Genomic DNA, 21,865 nt, shown 5'->3' with positions numbered 1-21,865 from the left:
AGAGAGTACGTCTGGGCCAGAACATTAGGAAGGAGGATGTGTCCTGGTGGTGCTTAGCCATCTGGTTGTCTTATTTGGGCACTTCCCCTTGGATATAGTCCTCAGAGTGTGTGTTACAAGTGACTCTCATCAAAATCACCCAAGGAGCTCACGAAAAATGTAAAATCCCAGACTTTCTGATGAGGAAATACTGGGAAATCCAAATCTTTACCTAGTATTCCAGGTTCACTGAGTGATGCTAATGAACACTTAAAATGTGAGAATCAAGGATCCAACATTGTCGCCCGATATAGTGACTGATGCTCTTCCTCTACGAATACTGCCCGAGCACCTGATTCCAGTACCTCTCTGCTTGTGTGGGAGCACAGGCAGGTGTGCCCAACCCAGAGCACTAGGGGTCAGTCTCTCCTGACAGAAAAGATGCCCTAGGTGAGCCCAGTGGGACTCTGTGTCCTTTGGGCAGCTTTGAGGATACTGGTGAAGCTCTGGCTCAAGTGATGGGAAGATCTGACAGCCACCACATCATCACAGCAACTGCCCTGGGACAAACTGGATGGGTCCTGGCAGACATCAGGGCCCATGGCTGTGCAACACACAGAGAGGCGGGCTCTTTCCTTTCTCTGTCAAAGGATTCTGCCTAAACTCCCAGCTCAGCTCAGAAATGGAGCAGCAGCATCCCTGGAAAGCTCCGCTGTAGGACTGATAGGCTGGAACACCCCTCCATGGAGGGGGGGGGGTGTCAAGGTCCAGCCAATGTGTCCTTTGGGCTGGGACAGGTGGCCCAAAGGTGTGAAGGTGCTCAGGCATCCTTCCCTTTTCGCAGTTAGAGCGTCTTGACTCAGTCTGTCTTTGACACTCTAGGGAGAGAGTGGAAGGAGAAGGAATGAGGGAGGAGGAGTCACGGGGAGCCAATCACCCTGCACAGGAGCCTCCAGGGCTTGTTCCCTCCAAGTGTGCCAGTGTGTGTGTGTGTATATGTGTGTGTGTGCGCACCAGTGTGTGCCAGTGTGTGCATGTCAGCGAGCGCATCAAGGGGGATTTCCGTGAGCAAAACAGCCAGATTCCAGAACAAGAGAAGAGGAGGGGGCAAGCAAGAGGAGAGGACGAATTGAGAGTAGGAGAGACGGAGGAGAGAGAGAGAGAGAAAGAGAGAGAGAGAGAGAGAGAGAGAGAGAGAGAGAGAGAGAGAGCTGAAAGGAAGAGCAAGCAAGAAGCGCAGAGAGAGGGAGAGAGGGAGGGGGAGAAGAGGCAAACAGCGGGGGGTGTGCGGAGAGCAGAACTGAGCGCGGACGGGAGCGAACCGGCAAAGGCGGAGGCAGAGCAGGACCGCGGGCGCCTGCCTTCAGATCCCCAGCCCTGAGGTTCCAGGTTCAGCAGTGCACTCCACCGCTTGGCAGAGGTGGTGCGGGGATCTGGGTCTTAGCGGGGAGTCCGGGTGCTCGTCCGGAAGGTGGCGGGGGGCTCCGAGGTTACTTAACCCGGACGACTGCCCGGGAGGTGACGCGGGGCTCCAGGGTGGCTGCGCGCTCTCCGAGGAGCCATGTCAGGCGGGGCCGGGGGTCGCCGGGTGGCAGCGCCGAGGGGCTGAGCCGGCCGCGGGCTGCGCCATGGCGGCGCGAGGTTGCGGACCCTGAGCGCCGGCGGCGGGCGCGCACCATGAACTCGTGGGACGCGGGCCTGGCAGGGCTGCTAGTGGGCACGATGGGCGTCTCGCTGCTGTCCAACGCGCTGGTGCTGCTCTGCTTGCTGCACAGCGCTGACATCCGCCGCCAGGCACCTGCGCTCTTCACCCTCAACCTCACGTGCGGCAACCTGCTGTGCACCGTGGTCAACATGCCGCTCACGCTGGCCGGCGTCGTGGCGCAGCGGCAGCCGGCCGGTGACCGCCTGTGCCGCCTGGCCGCCTTCCTCGACACCTTTCTGGCTGCCAACTCTATGCTCAGCATGGCCGCGCTCAGCATCGACCGCTGGGTGGCCGTGGTCTTCCCGCTAAGCTACCGCACCAAGATGCGCCTCCGCGACGCTGCGCTCATGGTGGCTTACACGTGGTTGCACGCGCTCACCTTCCCAGCAGCCGCTCTCGCCTTGTCCTGGCTCGGCTTCCACCAGCTGTATGCGTCCTGCACGCTGTGCAGCCGGCGGCCTGAGGAGCGCCTGCGCTTCGCCGTCTTCACTGGGGCCTTCCACACGCTCAGCTTCCTGCTGTCCTTCGTCGTGCTCTGCTTCACGTACCTCAAGGTGCTCAAGGTGGCCCGCTTCCATTGCAAGCGCATCGACGTGATCACCATGCAGACGCTTGTGCTCCTGGTGGACATCCACCCCAGGTGAGGCTGCGCGCCATGCACCGGGCAGGTGCTGTTGGGTGTGGGAGGTCCCCACACCCTCGGCTCTCTGTGGCAAACAAGGGCAGGGCCAGTAACCAGTGCTGGAGACTTGAAGCTGGCTAGAACATCAACAAAACCAGGGCTACAGAAAATGTGGGTGACATGACCCACACAGGCTTTCTGAAGCAACTGGGTAAGAAGCAGAGCCAAAACTGGCCTGGGTTTCTTTGTGCTTGTAGTTTTCCTGCTAAAGTGGCCCATAGGAGAGCAGTGGGCTTTGTTCCCTGTTTATAGTCTTTAAAAGGTTTGAATCTGGCCTTGAGAGGGGCCTGGAGGCTTAGGAAGCCCTTAAGAGCTCTTCAAATGGAGTGTGCAGCGCCTCTGTGTTTTCCCTCTGTCTCTGATGGCTGGTTGCCTGTGGGTGCCCATGATTCCTAGCCAGATGGACGCAGCCTTCTCTTGCCCCTATAGTGGGCTCTAAGGATGTGAGGTTTTACTGCCCAGTGTCCTTTGGACTCAGAGCCTTAAGGCCCTGCAGGAGGGCCACCCTGCAAGGTTCTGGGTCTAAACCTGCCCACCCATCTCCATCTTCACTGGCTGTTGTCTCTCTGTTAGGTAGTAGAAGGCAGTCAGCACCAGTACCTGCAAGAAAGCCTGCCATGCCCAGGAATACCTTGGAAAAAGGAGAAACTTAGTTCGGTTGTCCTGAGCTCACCTCAGCTTTCCTCATGAGAATAGTGCAGCAAAGACAGAAAGTGCTGTCTGCTGCCTTACAACCACAGAAAGCAGGGCTTTAGCATCAGATGGATGACTGAAAGAGTGAGGCAGGCAGAGAGATCACGGGTGGGGGAGGCTGGGGCCCTTCTGTGAGCAGAGCCCTGGAACTCAGGGAGCCTTGGGGCAGTGGAGTGAGCTCAGTCTTACGCTAGAGTATGCAGCAATGCCTTTAGGACCAAAAGGCCACACCTGAAGTGTTTATCGTAGAAAAGACAACTTGCTGAGATGTTCTGCCTTCAGCAATAACAAACAGCGCTTGAACTTTACTATGCTTGCAAACAGGGTATGATTGTGTCCATTGTTCCTGATTACATGCTGGAGCAGTCTCCTTACCACACAGAGCCACCCTCACAGAGTCATGCACTCACACCAGCTCTCACTGCCCAGCTCTGTACATAGTTCAGAGTGGTTTAAGGAAATATTTTGCAACCAGTTACAGAGGTATCTCCCTTCCCATGACGTTACCCTGGGACTGGGGCCAAGACTGCCCTTGGAAGATGCATAGAAATATAATTTCTGGATTTGAGTGAGTCCTAGAGAGGGCTCTCTTGTCATGACTCTCACATTGGAAGGCGACCCACTATGCAGAAAGAGGAACCAGTTCCCATTCAGACCAGAATAAATTCCTACCCCTTTCAAGCTGTTCTACTTCCAGGATAGGAGAGCTAGTGGTTCCTTTTCAGCCTAGTTAGGGCGGAAAACCAACTCTGCTAGAAATCTCTCTCCCTGTCTGCAAGCCAGAAACTGCAGAAAAAGTCTCTGAACATCTTGGAAGCAGAGGCAACTTCTCTGTTTGCATCTGACCCATTGCTTCTCTGAAGGGTGCCTTGACTTCATCTAAGCACCAGTATCTTTTGAGGAGTCCTTGTTTTCAGGCCCCTGGGTTCTCTAGGTAGCCTTGTTGAAGAACAGAAGAGCTGCTGAGCTAGGACTATCCTGGCCCCCTCGGTTGGCCCCATCTCAGCTGCCTGATGTTATGAACTAGATGGCTTCTCTGTGCACACAAACTGGTCCCAGAAGGCTTGGCCCCCACAGAAAAAGCAGAGGGGATGGGCTGCCCAGGAGGGGATATCTAAGCAGTTCACCTGCTTCTGTCCTCTTTGGCCAGAACTTTGTCCATACAAAGAAGCTGCAGCACTAGCTCTAGGGTTGCCTGGTTGCTTCCACCCCAAGACGCTGGGCCTCTTACCCAACTTGGTGCCAAAAGTCTCTGTACTCTGTGGGTGTCAGTCTTGGTCAGCAGATCCCTGCTTCCTTCTTTGGATATCCAGGAAGCAGATGAAATCTTGGCCCACTAGAATCTTTCTCAGCCACCATCCTAATGACCTGCTGAGACTTAATTAAAAGGGACCTGTTTTGAGTTCTGAGAGGCTCAGCATGACATTTGTCTATTGTTCCTGACAGATATCTATTGCACTTACTAATGCAATACGTAGCCCCACACGCCTATCTTTCAGTGGCAGTTTCTTAATTAGAATGTTGATAAAGTCAGTGGTAGTTTCCAGGGTCTCGTGCACACCTGTCTTCTACCTCCTCAGTGCCCACTGGACAGTGCTTCCTAGCCACAGCTCTAGACAGTGAGTGCCAGATTTGGTGCTGTTGGGGTGGCTGAGCATGTGGGCCAGGGCTGGATGAATGTACTGAGCTGCTCTTTCCAGCTCAGTCCAGGGTCAGCCCCACTGACTTAGGTTAAGGCCTGCAAAGAAGCAGAGTGCTGCTGAACAGGATGCAAGCTGGGGCAGCCTGAACTGAGTAAGCACGTCCTCTAGGTCTCTTCCAGGTCCAGTGGGCCTCCCAGAGTCTCTTGGCTATCCCATGGGTTGTGTCTACAAGGTGGACAATGGCAGAATTGTGGTATGGTAGATGGAACCTTACTGTGTCCTTGACTTTACAGGTGACAGACCTGGGACATCATTGGACAGGGGTACTTGCCCAGTTTTGCAGATCTTAGAAAGTTGCTCAAGCCTAGAGTCATTCCCTAGGATTTTGGATGGGGCAAATAAAATCTCACAAAGAGTATGTATTTAGAATTTCCAAATTAAGCTTGCAAACTGTAACAAAATATGCTCTATCCCTGTACCTTGGTAAATATAAAAAGCTGAAAGGCTGGGTTTGGATTTAGACTTCTCAGCCTCCTGGGAGCCTCAGTGGCTTGAACCTGCCGGGGAGTGCTGAGCTGGCCTACCTGCTTCCCTTCCCCATCCTGGCTCTACCAGTTCTGCAGGGGTCTCCCTTGCGTGGTCATAGACTGTAGGTTGCTTGCCCATGCGTCATGTACATGCAGGCTCACAAGCACCACCCCTTCTATCCTCTAGCCAAGCACACGATGACACCAGAGGACATAGAAGAGTTTAATTTGGAAGTAAGGTCAAGGCATTTGACAAAGAATTCCAGACTGAAGGAAGTCTGGGCCCAGAATGGAAGGCATGGACTATGGGTGGGAAATCCCCCACACCTTGGAAACTGCTTATTTCACAGGGTAAAAGGTAGATCCCTCAGTGTGCAGGGCCCAGGCAATGCCCACTCTTATTAGATGTGAGGGCAGGACAGCTCACATCAATACGCTTTTCCCTAACACAAGGCTCTTCCCAGAATCACTCTCTTACCTAAGGACACATTTTTCCCTTGTCTTAAAAGCCAGAAAACCAATGAGAGCCAGTGAATATTCTAATTCAGTCTCTGGGTAGACAACAGTCATATGGGACCACACAGGATGCAGACCCGTTGGAGAGCAGGGAGGTGTCTGTGGCGGAAGGTTTTATCAGAGCTCACCTCGTGTGCAGATTTCTCAGACATTTCCAGAACCTCCCCTCCCTTCGCCCAATTACCAAAGCTTGAAGGGGAGTATCTCTTTGATACCGAGTGCCACAATGCTTATGGCCAGCCTGCCTCCTTTCATCTCAAGAAAGTCTTTGTCCTGCACAGCTTCAGGACATATCCTGATGCCCACCCCACCACTCACCCCACAAGCTCATGCACTGGCCAGGTTGCTTCTGGCAAGCTCTGGGTTTCTCAACCCTGTGGACCTCAGATTTTGCCTGAGAGCCCAAGGAATCCAGACTTATGGGTCTGTGGATTGTTCAGCACTAGGTGACATTATGGGCAGTAGCGGGAGTCAAGTAAGTGCTCTAAAGCCTGGGGAAGGAGACCTCAGAGGAGGCCTGGTTCGGTCCTGAGCTGCCTGTGCAACCCTGACCGCATCCTAAACATTTCTGATGCTCAGTGTCTCCAATGACAAGTACATACAACAGGGCCACGGTGCTTCAGGGAGCTCAGATCTGCAAAGCTACAGTGGGAGAGAAGGCAGCAAGTGCCTGTGCCGTCACTGAGCACAGGCGCACTGTCTCACCCGTGCTCAAATAGTGATTATAACTGGGGGGTCCTGCTGTTCCTCCTGCATCCGGGGCCCACTTTGCCTCACTCATACCCTGCCTGTCACAGCCTAGTGCTCACCTAGAAAGCAGGAGAGTCAGGCAGGGCATGCAGGAAAGCACCATGTGGCTGAGGACTAGGAGAACCATGCTGGGAGCCAGTGACTGAAGCCAATCCCATCCCGCCTAGACCCCACTGTCGGGGGTGAAAGTCTCTTGTCCCTTGAGCTTCCATCTCCCTATCTCTGTGCTTGCCATGCTAGGAAACTGCACCCAGCAGTCCATGGAGCCTCATAGTGTGCCACAGAGCCCACCTTAAAGTCAGGACTCAATCGCCACCTGACTGCATGGTCCCTCTCCCTGGACCCCTGACACAGGCCCTGGCTACAGCCACTTCTCATAAATGCACAGGCAGGAAGGACTTTCAAAGGTGGAGGGAGCTCCGTCCATTTAGAGTGCAAGGCAGAGCTGGATCATAGCTCTCAGTTGTTCAATAAATACACACTGAATGAAGAATAATTACTTACTGAGTGTTTAACTGTTAAGCACTCCCTTGGTACTCTTCATACATGAACTCAGTTACTCTTAAGTATACCCCTATGGGGTAGCTACTCCAATCACCCTCATTTTATAGACAAGCTAATGCACAGAGAGGCTGTATAACTTCCCTAAAGCCACACAGTAATTAGGTGATGAATTCTGCACTTAAACCTAGACATGTGGTTTGGCTCTTTATCCACTAGGCTACCAATCAAGATGGGTGGCCACACCACTGGGAGTTCTGCATGGCCTCTTGTCTACTGGCAGTCCTTGCTTTGTCTTTACAATTCACAAGCTTTATAAAATTCACTCTTTAAAATCTGTTTTAGAACATATTTCTTGCTTACTATCATCTCTTCTGCAAGGATTACTTTAAAATGGATCAAATCTTAATATTTTGTTATTTTTTTCTAAAGGAGAGTTCACTAACTGTCACAGTACAACACACTAAATATTTTCTGAGTTTAAGGAAGACATTACATGTAGAACCTGGTTCAGTCCTCAGCATTAAATTAGAACCTTCGAGAATGGTTCTAAGAGCCACTCAAAGAAGCCGTGGAAGGCACAGTCCTTTTCTGCACAGTCCTTTGTCCTCCTCGGCTGCGTATGGCCTTAACCAAGCCAGTGCAGTTTGTCCTCGTGGATTTTGCAGCCTGCAAGTGTGATATCTGGCACCCCAGCCTGCACAGGGCCCATTTCTTTTCTCAGAGTCCCTGAAATGATTCTTGCTCTTCTGAAGATCCCCAAAGCCTTCACCCACATCTAGTTTTAAATATTCCTCATGTTCTGGGAAGGATTACTTGGTACGGACACCCAAGAGGACTGCCGCCCCTCAGGGGACACTGCTCTCGCCAAGGGACCCAGCCCTACGAGGTGGACATGGGAAAGTATCTCTGCCCCTGTGGTCCTGGAGGCTGGTGAGTTATGTCTGTCCCACGTGAGTCTGTCCCCATGATCACTGGAGCTCTAGCTCTAGCTATTGGGAAGTTTCTCTTGGATAAATGAGGAAACAGGCTCAGAGAGTTGTGGGACATCCCTGAGACTGTGCAATGCTGTGGGCGGAGCTTAGGACACCTAGGCCAGAGCTGCTTCACTCTCGGGAAAGTTCCTCCACCTCTCTGAATTTGACTTCTCATTGTCTTAGGGAAATTTCATAGTAGATATAACTAAATTCCTGCTCATCACAGGGTCAGACCTTTGTCAGGGACAGGTGGCCCTTGGTCCCCCTGTCCCTCTCTGTACCTTGTATGTGTCACATTACCCAGAGGACATCAGAAGAAAACACGTATGGAATCCCAGGTGTGATTGGAAAGTGAGGGAATTTAAGTCCCACTGCTGTATATGAGCTTAGACAAAGCCACTTCTCTGTCCCCACCATGCTACTGGCTGTACTGTTCTAATTTTCTGGATATAGTGATGCCCTCGTGACTCCCCAGGAAATGGCATCCCATAGGCAAGTTAAGAACCGGTGCCCAAATTCCAGAGTCAGAAGCCTGGGTGCAGAGTCTGCCACTGTCCAAGGTGACCAGCTGTCCTGGGTCTCAGAGAGTAGAATTTTCCTTTTGCAACCAGAATCATTCCCTGTGAATCACTGAGACACAGGACACTCCATGCTGGAATGGTGAGCACTGGGAGAAATCGCTCATCCTAAGGACACTACTACCAACTGTGTGATCTGGGAAGTTACTTGAGTCCTCTGTGCCCCAGTGCCCCTCCCTGAAAAGTAGGGACAATAACAAAATCAATCCTTTATTCATATAGACCTTGTGTTCTGAAGTCAACCATTGTATGTGAAACCATGTCACAGGAGTAAACGTGGTACATATTAAAGAGCTAGAAAATGAGGGTTGTTATCAAAATAAGTCATTAGAGGTTAAGTAGCAACGTTGTGAGCAATGCATTTTCAGCTACTCTGAAACCTGTTTGTACCAAGTTTGATATCAGTGCTGAACTCTATAAAATTCTGGGAAGACAAAAGCCAAGGGAATAATATCTGTAAGCATTCCGAAATCCTTTGATCCAAACTAACATAGAATTGTCCATTAGTGACAGGAAATCTGAATGAGAAAGGTCGTGATAATACATTATGCTCATGGCTCCTCTGGAAGGAAGGGGAGGCTACTCTTCATTAACAATGTACATGGATCTGCCTCATAAACCTTCTCGTGTGGCTTGGTTTTGTAGAGCAGACCAGCCTATTTGGGGAGCAAGCCACTTCCACCCTAGCCGGACTCTGCCAAGTTAGCTGCACTTCCTGGGCAACTGTGCCTGCTGTCTTCCTCTCTGCCCACTTTAGAGCCTTATGAATTATTCAGGACAGCAACGGTAGGGACACATGCTTATATGGGGTTCCTTGAGCTGAAGCACATGATGCCTTGAGCCAGGCTAGGTGAGGTTTTCCAGGCCACTTTTCTGTGCCCCATTGTTTGTGACAATGGGCAGAGTAGGTGTTGCATGAGCCCTTCTCTGCCCCTGCACACAGTGGATTAAAAGAGCCCCTGCTCTCAGCTTGCACTGAAATGACAGTAGTGGAGAGCTCCTAAGAGCAGGGAGTAGACAGAACGTTGGTGGCTAGAGGCTCCTGATTCTCTCTTCCAAGTTGTGCCCCCAGTTCCACAAGGACATGGCAGCCACTCAGCTTCTCTAAGAGCAGTCTCTGGAGGAATTAATTAATTTCTGCCTCAGTGAGCCTGCAATGCTGCGTCTCTAGCTTGAGGCAGGGACGAGGCTTTAGGATAGAACAAGGCTATCGATGCAGAGCACAGGTGGCCCCACCCATGCCACTGTGTATGCAGGGACCCCAGGCTGCCCCTGGCGAATTAGGACACAGCACAAACCCCCCTCCACAGGACAGCCCAGAAAGTCGTTCCACCTCACAGCAAAAGGCTTCAGCTCCTGGTCTTTGCTGTAAAACACGGCAGGTAAAAGCCACCTGGCAGGTAGAAGGCATCTGGCAGGGCTGACTTCTGGCAAAGACAGGAATTAGAGATGCTACAACTTGGAGAGAGTGGCTCTCTGGAGCTAGTGTATAACAGGTGATTGAGTGAACCATGGAAGTAGCAATAGTAAGAGTTAACATTTATTTGTTTCTTAATTAAACCCAATTGTTAATTGCTTCCTGTTCTTCATACATTGAACACATTTCGTGCATCTGTGGGCTTTATGAGTTTAATTCTCTAGATATCCCCTTTTGATGTTTCATTATAAGAAGCAAATAAATAAAAGATGCAATGTATAATATTATAATACAGGATGACCTTGCAGCTTGGTAATGTCACACACTTTGCCCACAATCACATGGCTACACGCAGCCGAAACTTGACCCTAGGTCTCTGGGGTCTCACCAAGTTTTTAAGGTGGAGGCCAATGCCTGTGTTTACCAATAGAACCTCACCACGACCAGCCAAGGCTTCCTGTGAGTCACTGTGTCCCCTCTTTCACTCTCAGTGTGCGGGAACGCTGTCTGGAGGAACAGAAGCGGAGGCGGCAGCGCGCCACCAAGAAGATCAGCACGTTCATAGGGACCTTCCTAGTGTGCTTCGCCCCCTACGTGATCACCAGGTGAGCTGGTCTGTGGGTGTGGGAGCGGGGCACTGGAGAATGAAGCAGGGCTCCTGACGGGGCAGCAGCTGCAGCCTCTCTTGGCCACAGGCATTTCCCAGTGGTGAAGTGGGGGCAAGGAAGAATTTGCCAGGACCCATGAAAAGCAGTGTACATATTTTTCCTTCTTAGACTCAAATTCTTCCTACTACTTGAACTATACATAGTTATGGGCTCTAGTGTGATAATTCAACACATGCATACAATGTGCAATGACCAGACTGGGACAGTTAACCTTCCTATATCCTTGAAGATGAAAAACATTTTGGTTAACACATAATTACTGTACATGTTCATGAGTAACAGCTTGCTAGTCAATACAGTGTAATATGTACTGGTCAAATCAAAGTAATTAATGTCTTCATCTCCTGCTCAGTACTCTGTGTCTGGAGCCTTTTAGCCTCCTCCCCTCCTAGTTGTGCATAAAATATATAATGAGCCACTGGGAGCCACAGTCTCCTCCCTGTGCTGGAGAACACCAAATTTTTATTTTATTTTATTTTGGTGGTACCAAGGATCAAACTCCAGACCTTGTGCTTGCCAGGCATGCTCTTATTCCACCGAGCTATCTCCCTGGCCAGAACACCAGATTTTATTATCTCCATCTCACTGGGTTTTGGGCCCCATCCTCTGACTCCTTTCTATCTCTCCTCCTCTCACCCTTCCCAGCCCGGGTGACTACAGTTCTACATGATGATTGGTTTGTTTAACATCTGCATGTGAGAGAGGACATGTGTTGTTCGTCCTGTGTCTTATATATTTTATTTAACACAATGTCTTCTATCTACTTTGTCACAAACAATAGCATGTTACTCTTTTATGGTGGAATACTCTTCCATTTTGTGTACATTCCACACTTCTTTACACAGTTAGCTGTTGGTGGGTATTTCATTTCCACATATTAGCTATTGTGAATAGTGCGGCAATAAACATGGATATCAGGTATGTTTATGATATGTCAGTTTCATTACTTTGGTATCTACCAGAGGTGGGGCTACTTGATCATATGGTAGATCTAGTTTTAGTTTTTTGAGGAATACCCATACTGTTCTCCTTAACCTCAGTTTCTTTGGGTTAGAATCAAAGCCAAGAGGTTGTAACTGTCTTCTAACTCCAAATCTCATCATTCTAATGCTATATCCCAGGTCCAAACCCCAAGAGGACCTAACAGAATGGAAATGTGAGCTGGGCATGGTGGTGCATGCCTACAGTCCCAGCATTCGGAAGGCCGAGGCAGGAGGATCTCTGTGAGTTCGAGGCTAGCCTGGGTTACAAAGTGAGTGCAAGGCCAGACTAAATGTTGGAGTGAAACACTGTCTCAAAATAAAAAAGGAAATATGGAAAAAAGGCAGAGAAACACATCATTCAGTGCCTGGACTCATGCTGCTCACTGAGTGCTGGATAACTGTGATCCACTGCAGGCCACCAGCCCCTCACGCAGGAACAGGAGGCACCCCTGTGCCCAGCCAAGTGTGGCTACCTCTCCTGTGATGGTGGGCTCCTGCCATTGCTATCAGGCTGGATGCTGTGAACCTGTCACCTTCTCTCCAGAGTGGAAGTCCCAGAGCCAACCGAGGCTGCTGTGCCCTGGCCTGCAGGCTCAGCCATCCTCAAATTTGCCTACTCTGACTCTTATAGTTCCCCCACACTGACTTCATCTAGAAAAAAATTACTCAGTCTATTTTATGGCCTGCAAGGGGAAAGAAGAATCCTGCAGCTTTGTATCCAAAGAGTTTTAATAGTCTGGGAAGTTGGCAGTAAAAAAGGGACTTTGATACTCTTTGGAGGTAGAAGTGGAAGCTTTCATTGAGTTCAGAAAGTAGAATCTGCACAATTGGCCTCTCTCTCCTCTCTCCTATTCTCTTTCTTACACACACACACACACACACACACACACACAGTCTCAGCACCACCAGCGCCCTCAGCTGCAGGGGCTGAGAAGGATGCTCCACACCTCCTTGCCCTGCAGTCCATGCACAGCCTGGCAGGGCGGTGCCCTGTGGGCAGTTTTCTTCTTTTCCTCATTCATCTATAGTGAGCTGAAGCCTGGTCTGCTGATGCTTCAGTCCACCACTCCAACTTCTGCCTTCTGCAGCCCAGAACAGTGTCCTTGGCTCCCCAGATCACTGTAGATGTGCACACAAGAAGTCTGGCCTCTCCTTGGCCAATCTCCTCTTATCTTCCTTGGGCATCATAGCTCCACTGCCTTCCGCTGTCACCTATAGCATGTTACTCTCCCTGGGGAGACCTAGTGGCTTTGCACCTAACTTTGTGCAACATACCTAGAGCTGTCCGCAGGTCCCTGAGTGAATCTGACTAGGGCAGAGCGTCTTTTCATCCATCAAAACTGTCCACTAGACTTCAACACTGTTGATATTTTGTGTACAGATAGTCCTTCACAGAGAGGCTGCCCCAAGCACTGCAGGATTTAGCAGCCTCCCTGGTCCCACCCACTGGATGCTCAGAAGACCTCTCTTCATCCTCACTGCCCCTAGTTTTCATAGCTAAACATGTCTCCAGATAGTGTGAGATGTCCTCTGAAGACGAGAATCACCTCTGATTGAAAATCATGGGTCTAGACCCATCACCTCCAGGTAGAAGCCAGAGATTACTAGGATCTTCACAGGACACCATGCCCGTGCATAGTGACAAAAAGTAGTCTGCTTGCTCTACAAGTGACATGTGGCCAAGTGGTGAGCAGCGTGACTGTGGCATATGCCTCCCTTAGGTCACACCACATCTTCAGCCTCCGCCGTGGCCTTGGACCAGTGACCTTAGCCCTCTGGGCCTCCAGAAGGGAGTTTGATTATCCAGGAGTTCATGAGCACAAAGCAGGGGCATGTAGCACAGGCACGGAGAGAACGATGCCTCTGGCCATCACTCACCGTCTCTTTGATATAGCTGTCCCAGGACTGAACAGATTCAGTCTAACAGAGGAAGGGCTATCAACAAGAGAGGGCAGACAGAGGTCCCTTCTCTTGGACCCTAGACAAAGAGAAGCCATACACTTATGAGGTGAATGTGAACCCTGAGAGGAGAACAGGTAATGTGGCTCCACTTTCAAGTGACTGGATCTTTCTCTGTCTTAATTTAATTTCCTAAAAAAATTTTCTTTGTTTCCTGATTATAGCTTGGTTCCCTCTCTTAGTGCCTGGGAAGAAATGTTTCTGTAAAATAGATTATAGATTCAGTATGTTCCCTCCAAATGGATTTGGTCATTTATAGCTTTTAAAAATATTCACAAAACCATTCATTCCTTATGGAGATGGCCAACAACTTACTAGGGAGAAAGGTATGGCCAGGAAACCCCATGAATACAAAATAGAGCTCTGATGAAGACATCCGGGCCCTACTGCCATCAATCCATGCTCCCACATGGGCTTTCCATGTGCAGGAAGGAACTATCCTAAGTGAACCTAAACCCTCCTAAGCCTCTACAAACATGTCTCATGGCATTTCAGCACATGCTTCTCCAGTACCAATGACTCCTTGCCAATGAAGTATCAGGTGGTGAGACCCTCGGAGTCTCCCTGACAGGGACACTGACCTTGTAGACACAGCCTGTTGTCCAGGTGGAAAACGATGTCACTGGGCAGGCTCTGAGGCAGGGTGGAGTTCCCATAGCTGGGGCTTCATAGATAGGGCTTGTGAAGCAGTCCTGAGCATGTGGGGGAGAAGGGGGGTTCAGGTAGAAGGGACAGGAGGAGCAAGGTGTAGAGCTGTGTCATCCAACGAGGGAACCGCCTGCCATGGAGGCTATGGAGCACTTGGAACATGGCCTGTCCAAAATAAAATAGGCTCTAGCCTCAAAAATTCACTGGATTTCCAAGATCTGTGACAAAAATGCATATAATTAATAACTTTAAATTGATTTCATTGTAAAATGATACATCATAGTAAATGATTTAAAAATTGAGTATATAATTAAAATTGATTTCATTACTAGAAAATGTCACATCACACCTGTGCCCTGATACTTCTCACCACTGACTAGAGCTTCTGCAGGGATGAGTGGACTGGGGCCTGGCCCAGGCAGGGTGCTGATGCGCCATACCTAGCCGTCCTTTCTAGACCTCTGGACATTCACATGACTCTTTAGGCACTAGGAGCCCCATGCAACCCATGCCAGTCAGTCCCAGAAGGTGCTCAGAACCTCTTCCCCTCGTCCTCCTTCCTTGTCCAGAGTCGGGCAGAATGTTGGAGTTACCGGAAATACATCCCCAGGAGCCAAATAAGTGCTTTCCTCCTGGGGGTGGGAGGACTCAAACAGAAGGGGTGTCAGGTTCTAAGATAAGGCACTAGGGAAGGGAGTAAAGGTGGGCAGATCCTTCTAGGAGGTCCTGCTGCAATCACACCTCTCTTAGGACAACCTCCTCTTGCCAGCCCTCCCGCACCCCCAACACCCAATCTGTGACCGAGGCACTAGGGCTATTCAGTGTTGCTGGAAGCCACAGGCGTGGTCAGGGAGAGGGCTGCCCATAAATGTGCTCGTTGCTTGTCAGGATCCCCTTGGGCTCCATGTGTGCGCTGGGACAGCCAAGACCACAACAGAGCTACTTTCACTGCCCAGGCCTCCAACTGCCAGGCTGCTAGGGGCCCAGCAGCCTCTAACCAGACATCCACCTCCAGGAACCTGGTTCCCACTCTCCCCTCTTCCTCCTGGTCAAGGTTGAAAACCAGTCGTTGATTACGAGGAGAAACCAGCCTGTGGCGAGGAGGAAGTCACCTGTATGGAGCCTTCACCATGATGCAGGCATGGCTGACACATGTGTGCGGCAGATGGCTCTTAAAACAATCACCCAGCTGGCCACCCAAGAGTCACCTGCACCTAGGCACGGGGGTGTGTAAGGCCACGGAGGAGAACATTCACACAGCTCCATCTTCACTCTTAACAGGAGTAAAAGCTGCCACTTTGGGTTCACAGTCACACCAGCTCGGGTGTCCTCAGAACCTTGGGTCAATAGGACACTTCCTGAAGCAACAGGGGGTGCGGCCTGCAGACCCTCAGCCTCACCTAGCACTTCTTGCTGAATATTTTCTGAATGAAAGCATGCATACCTAGAAGCAGTTGGAAGGCTATCCTCTCTGCAGCCACATACGCTTACAAATAATTATAGTTGTTCTTAATGATTAGAGTCAGGTTTTGAGGGATTGTAATTCTTATAGGTTCATTGTTATTGCTTTTCAAAATAATGGAATCACGTAGGTGGGAGAGGCGTTTAACAGGTAGCTCCTAAATGCTGATAGTCAATTAACGAACTAACTTTCTCACTGTAATGTCTCATGAAAATTTAAAGTATTAGCTTATGCCTCCAGATCTTCAAATAAAAATTCTCAAGAAGTCTTGGGAAGACCAGGGACTGACTTTCCCAGGAATGCTGTTTGGTCCACATTCCATTCCATATATACCATGCGTGCGAGTGTGAGTGTGTCTGTGTGTGACAAAGAGACAGAGGCGCAGAGGCAGAGGCAGAGGCAGAGTCAAAGATAGAAAAACAGAGACCGACAGGGTGAAAGGAAATGGAGTCAGAGACAGCAAGCCAGGCAGAATGACAGCAACCAAGCAGAGAGGATGGGTGACAGGCAAGGAGGGACGAGAGAGGCTCCACTTTACCACTTTAGCTTTAACATTGGAAAGCAAAGGCGTTTGGCTGGGCCAGGGAACCAGCGGCGAAGTCCACAAGGCCTGGGGCAGGTGCTCCAAGAAGGCACACGGTTGTTGTGCCCACAGACCACAGTTTAAATTCTGGCTTTCCTTTGTCTGGGCCACACGGCTTTGGCACATCACTGCCTCAGCTGCTTCTGTGTACAGTGGGAAGAACGCTTCCCGGTGCTAGCGATGACGCTGTGATGTGGTCACTGAGATGCTGAGCGCAGGCTCAGAGGCGTTGATGGGGACTGCAGCTCCAGCCCAGGAGTCCCACTCCTTAGGGACTCTGCTGGGAGTAAGGTCAGGTGCTCTCTGGGGGCCACAGAATGCCTCAGCTCAGGCAAGTGTTACTACGTCCTCACTCAGGGTACCAGGACTGCCCAGGATGGGGGCGGTGGGAGCTTCCTGTCATCTCTGTTGGGCCTTTACTATGACAGCCGGCTCACAGAGCTGCCAGTGAGCAGCGAGGTGCTGATTCCCTGAGAGGTGCCATGGCTCAAAGAGAAATCCCTTGGATGCACACCAAGCAAGGAGGCCAGAGGCAGGCAGGTACCAGGATTTGGAGGGAGCAACCATGTGCATCTGCCGTGTGTCTCATCTGGACTCAGAAGGGTGTACCTCCCTGTGTCATGCTCCAATTCAAAAAACTATGCACCTGTAATGTTTTCTATTTCCCAGCACATAGGTACATGCACACACGCAGGCATGCACGCGCTTACACACGCACGTACGCACGCACCCCTAGGACACTTCTCCATTTTCTTCCATAAAGGGCTGAAGCCTCCACATCAGCGTTGTCTAAAATGCTTAGAAAAGCAGCCTCCTCCCCTTCCTCCATAGCCCTCCCCTCCCCCAGGTGCTGAGCGGAGGGTCGTCGTGCCAGGGCACACACGTGGACATCTTGATTACACGTGCATAAACTCCCCCCCCCCCCGTACAATGGAACCTGATGGTAGAGATTTTCCAGTGTGTGCCTCAGGGAATACATGGAAAGTCACCTTGGTGCTTTTAAAGGCTGGGCAGCTGTTAGGAGCGATGCGTTTGGAAATCAGTTCTGCTTCCTGGAGGACAAAGGAGAGGTGTTCCCTGCTCGCGGGGCTCTCAGTGCTTTGGCAAATCTACCCGTGCTGCCTGCCACTAGGAGCAGGAAATGAAAATAAGCTACCCATGTGGAATGGGGGAGAAATAAAGGCAGAGAGTGGCAGTGACTCTGCCCAGCCGTAGAATGTGGCTACTGTGAGCCCTGATGCCGGTCTTGGAGGGGAGGGTCCTCGGAAGGGGTGAGCAGAGTGGAACTTGGCGTGAGAAGACAGGCTGGAGCCCTCCCTTTCTAAAAGTTCATCTGGAATGACCAAATGCCCGCCCACACCTGGAATTGGGAAGATGTAGTTCTAGCAATGTGGAAATCCTTGCCTTTGCTCAGCCTCCATAAACGACTGGAGACTTGACACTGCCATCTAGGAGAAAGCCGCCCCCATCAGGCAGGCACACTGCGTCCATGTGCACAGGAAAAGCGGGAGGACACAGCCAAATGCATCTGCACACAGAAGCACGAGCACAGCTGAAGGAGCCGCCCAGAAATCCCCTGGTTGGAGGCCAGGGGGACCCAAGTCCAGGGCTGTGCCCATCCCAAGCTTCCCTTTGCCCTGGACCTGTGACAAAGGCTACATCCTAGCTTTCCAAAGCAGAAGTTGCCACGTGCATACGGGGCAGAGCAAGAGACAAAAATTCTGTCTAATAAAGGACCTCGTGGAAAACAGTTCCCTTCCCACTCCTTATTGCCAAGATTCAGACCCTACCGTGGCTCTCAGCCAGGGCCTGGACTGCAGGCAGACAGGGCTACATTTGCCATACAGGAGGCCCCTGTTTGCTGCTCAACCTCTGCGAGGCTTGATTTTTTCACCTATAAAATGGGAATAATGATATCCACTCTGCAGGATAATTTTAAAATTAGAGACTATGTTTATCCAGTGATTGGCTCACTAGGGACACTAACTAGGACTCTAATTACAGAGCTGGCAGTGAGTTCAGGCTTCACATAAAGTCACTTGGAGAAGCAAATACAATAAGTTTTACCTTTCATTTTCTAATGCTGAAATTTTAAATTATCCTGAATAATTTTATTCTGTGAAATCTAGAGAACCGTCAGATGATAATTTTGATCAAGATAGATGATTTGATGGTATTGGACTCTTTTGAGGAATTCTTTCGGAAGAACCAAAAGGGTGAATTCAGCAATACATAGGAGAGTCACATTTTGGAAATGCGATTTGATATCACCCAGCAGTAGTGGGTGATGGCATCCAGCTATGTCATTATAATTATTAGGTGTGGATTCTAAATTTTTTACCTCAGTAAATTCATCACTGCTCAAAATAGACATCTGAAAAGTACATATTTCCCACACTCTAACAGCTCCAGTTTCTCATTCAGGGTTCCACGGACATGAGAGAAGGAAGACAGCTGTGGGCATCCATGGAGCCAAAGGGCAAGAGATAGAGAGGGGTGCTAAAACTAGGAAGGCAGAGAGAGGGGCTCAAGGTAGATTGCTTGGGGCTCTGTTTGGGACAGGGACACCTCTGTGGAGGGTGGAGCCACATCAGCTTCCTCCTCTTCCCTCTGCTGGCTCTGCAGCCCTTTCTGGAGGCTTCTAGGAGATCAGTGGAAGCTCGCAACAGGGTCATAACTCAACTGCCTCCTTTTCATTACATGCACCCTACCTGGGCAGTCTACCAAGATGAGAGCCACCACTGTCCCTATTTTATAGGTACCTCAGGCAGAACACAAGTGCCAGAATCTCAAGGAATAGAGGTGCTGGGTCTTCCATGGCTACTCACTTCCTTTCTCTCTCCGGACCTCAATTTTTTCATCTGACAAGGCATGGGAAAGAGGGTAATTTATGACCTTACATCTCTGTCCCAGCTCTATGGGGCTTTTTCATACCTTGGGCTAATGCTGGATAATGTCTAAAAATACTCAAGCAAACTAGACCTACTTGAGAAAGAAAAGTGGTTTGACTGGGGTTGGGAAGTTCCAGGTATACAACTTGGAGCTCTTAGTGATCCCAACCTGGCATTAGTACCACAGAATGGAAGGTTCAGTGAGCATCCATGGGGACTCTTAAGAACCCATGTCTTGGGGCCGGGGAAATGGCTCAGTGGAATAAGTGTTTCCCTGGCAAGCGTAAGGGCCTAAGTTCAATCCCAGGTTCTGAAAAAAAAAACCCAAAAAAACAACCCATATCTTCAGACCTGTGTCTGTATCTTCCCTCACACTCCCTCCTTGAATGGCAGTCACCTTGACTTCGGCTACTGTCAGAGACACAGAATCCTAAATCTAAGAAAGAATCCTTTCTTGGCAGCAGATTTATTCCTGTTACATGACAGGCTCTGAGGTTGGCAGAATGTTTGCCAAATTGTTCTCAGCCCTCTCTCCCTTTCAGCTTCTTTAGGAAGGCAGAACCAGGTTTGAAGTAGAGTCACAGCAGACATCTAGTTGAAAGATCATAGATACAATTGTCCAACCTCTTTACTCCTTATACAAGACCTGCAGGTCCAAGGAGGGCAGACAGTTGCCCAGGGTCATACAGCAGATCAGAAGAACTGAGCCAAAGCCAGGATACTTTTAGCTCATTAGCCTCCTTCTTTGTGAAGCTTGGGACTCAGAATCAGACAGAGCTAGGTCTAAATTCTACTTTTTTATTTTTTTTCCAATAGATACCAATTTAATTTTAATTTTAATTTTATTTTTCCCATAATTTTATTGATAAACAAATAGCAATGAGACAGTTTCAAATCAAATTGGTAGGACAGTTTCAATAATTAACACATTGCATACATTCTTCCTAGTGGTTAATTGCTGTACAAGATGCAGACATGATATCCTAATACCATTAGAACAAATCTCTCTATTCATTAAGAGAATGTAACTATATATCTATCCTAACCACTTTGAATACACAGATACAAAATGTACATTCATCTGTATCCCCTTTTTTGGTTAACTTTCATTATTTGAATATTATAGGTGTGTAAACTCAGCAAAATATTCTAAAAGAGTCCAGCAGCCCATAATAGTATTGGGTCTTCCGCTTGACTGGCAATGTCAGAAATTGTTGACCTGAGTCCCCTACAGCTCAACCTAACACCATGGCTTTACTTCTTATACAAATTCTACCTTTATACTTGGTTGGCCATGTGACTGTGGGCAAATAATTTGACTTCCTACAAAAAGGTGGTAGCCGTATCTCCTGGCTCGGTGCACTCTCATGTATGATGTGGTTAGCTAGAATGGTGCTTGGAATAAAATAAATGCCTGATTAATAATGTCCTCTGTCTTCACTGTTATTGATCACATTGTTTTGGTTGTTATTGTTAACTGGATGCATGATCTCTGGGAACGGAGCATGGCCAGAGCTGTGGTTGGGTATAGACTTGAAGCTCAGCCAGTGATGCTCTCAGTAACACCCCCTGTCTCCACAGACTGGTGGAGCTCTTCTCCTCAGCACCCATTGGATCCCACTGGGGAGTGCTGTCCAAGTGCTTGACCTACAGCAAGGCTGCATCTGACCCCTTCGTGTACTCCCTGCTGCGACATCAGTACCGCAAAAGCTGCAAAGAGATTCTGAACAGGATCCTCAACAGACGCTCCATCCGCTCCTCAGGCTTCACAGGTGACTCTCACAGCCAGAACATTCTGCCCATGTCTGAGTGAAGGACCCTGCTCCTGCTGGAGGGTGTAGAAGGAGTTGACTGGGAGAAGTGGGGGCAGGCGAGGGGATCCTGGATGGACACTACCCACCACCACCACCCCCAGCAACCCCAGTGATTCAGGGTTCTGGGGTCTGTTTCCTGGGTTCTCAAGGGCAGATGTTGGACTGCCCCTTTTTACCACCAAAGGATGGCCATGGGCCATGCTGTGGCCTTTCTTTCTGAGAGGCTTCTTTGAGCTCCTAGACTTGCCAGAGGCTCCCCTAGAGATGACCGTCCAGTCACTGTCAAGGATGCAGTGCTGGTGGCAGGTGGGGGAGGCATGGCATTCACCCAGTTGAACCACTGGACATGGGGCTCCATGCTGAAGAAAAGTCATGGTCACCATGAATCATGTTAGTCATGCTAAAGGTGAGACTGGTGGTGGCCGTGTAGCCCCAGATCTGATAAAATGACTCTTTTCCACTTGGTAGCTGTGGTTGTTTTAACCCAAATATTATCAGCTAGTACCAATTAAATTGTCTTCAGCTGAGACCCTGGGGCTCTGTTCCTAGAGGGAAGATGTTTAACAGTCTAGTGGCCATCCAGTTTCTGGCCACCAGCTGTCCCAGGAATGGCAAATTGGATGTAACTTTTTTTTATCTCTTTTTCCCCACAAAAAGAAAGCTCACGTTTGTGTATGTAGACAATCAGCATGAAAATGGTTTCAATAAGCAGGGTAATATATGCATTAGGTTCTTCAAAGTCTGACCAAGAAGTCATTTTCTTGTGATTTACATGTCATAAATGTGAGAGCCAACTAAAAGCAGGAAGATGGTAGCTGGTGGGTCTCCCTGTCCCCATCATGACCTGAGTCAGCAGGAAGAATTTCACCTTGTCTTGTGCATCTTGTCC

The 21,865-nt window shown here is 49.6% G+C and overlaps 1 protein-coding gene across 1 annotated transcript; it reads left to right on the top strand.

Moving 5' to 3' along the window:
• Window positions 1–1,656: 1,656 nt before the first annotated feature.
• On the top strand, window positions 1,657–20,975 carry Gpr26 (G protein-coupled receptor 26). Its single transcript, XM_004625595.1, has 3 exons — window positions 1,657–2,324; window positions 10,460–10,573; window positions 20,744–20,975. Exons 1-3 carry the CDS (start codon window positions 1,657–1,659, stop codon window positions 20,973–20,975), a joined length of 1,014 nt encoding a protein of 337 aa, XP_004625652.1.
• The last annotated feature ends 890 nt before the right edge of the window (window positions 20,976–21,865 follow it).

The sequence above is a fragment of the Octodon degus genome, unplaced genomic scaffold (genome assembly GCF_000260255.1).
Source record: "Octodon degus isolate 3935 unplaced genomic scaffold, OctDeg1.0 scaffold00010, whole genome shotgun sequence".
NCBI lineage: Eukaryota > Metazoa > Chordata > Mammalia > Rodentia > Octodontidae > Octodon > Octodon degus.
Note: the sequence above shows the minus strand (reverse complement) of the source record. Positions and strands in the feature narration are given on the sequence as shown.